We start from the raw sequence: 427 nt of genomic DNA, 5'->3' as shown, positions 1-427 counted from the left end.
AGGGAGGCTGGTGCAACTAGTGTTGTTAGCCACTCATTGTGGAAACCGTGCTTGTGTTGTTTATGCGCAGTCCAACGGGCCACGCTTCCCTCATGAAATCGAGCAGCGACGACATGCTGGATGTATTACTCGCCGAGGATTCTGAAGAAGGTCGTCGCGCTCGCGAGTTGCTGCTGCACAACACGGAACTGAACTCTTCCTCTCCTCCTTTCTCTGTTCGCTCGTGGAATTCTGAATCGGCTGAACCCTCCGGAGCGTGTGACGGGGCAGCAAAAAGATCCAGCGAGGAGGCGCATTCTGACGCGGACCAGACGGCCAGTAAAACGGACAAAAAGGCCGCCGGTTCCCAATCCGCCGCCCGCTCAGGGAATGCGTTGTCTATTCTTGAGTGTCACCTCAACCCCAGCAGTTGATTCTTTTGAAACGT

General features: G+C 55.0%; 1 protein-coding gene across 1 annotated transcript in view; it reads left to right on the top strand.

The window, feature by feature from the left end:
- Positions 1 to 413, top strand: part of EMH_0094470 (uncharacterized protein) — a gene marked incomplete at both ends in the record, with an annotated part of 1847 nt that extends 1434 nt beyond the window's left edge. The window contains one exon of the mRNA XM_013502098.1: positions 71 to 413. Coding sequence (XP_013357552.1) covers positions 71 to 413 — 343 coding nt within the window. The remainder of the gene's footprint in view (positions 1 to 70) is intronic.
- Between the last annotated feature and the right edge of the window lie 14 nt (positions 414 to 427).

This window comes from Eimeria mitis, genomic scaffold, assembly GCF_000499745.2.
Source record: "Eimeria mitis Houghton genomic scaffold, Emh_scaff8280, whole genome shotgun sequence".
Classification (NCBI taxonomy): domain Eukaryota; phylum Apicomplexa; class Conoidasida; order Eucoccidiorida; family Eimeriidae; genus Eimeria; species Eimeria mitis.
The sequence above is the reverse complement of the archived record's forward strand: the minus strand, read 5'-3'. Positions and strand labels throughout refer to the sequence as shown.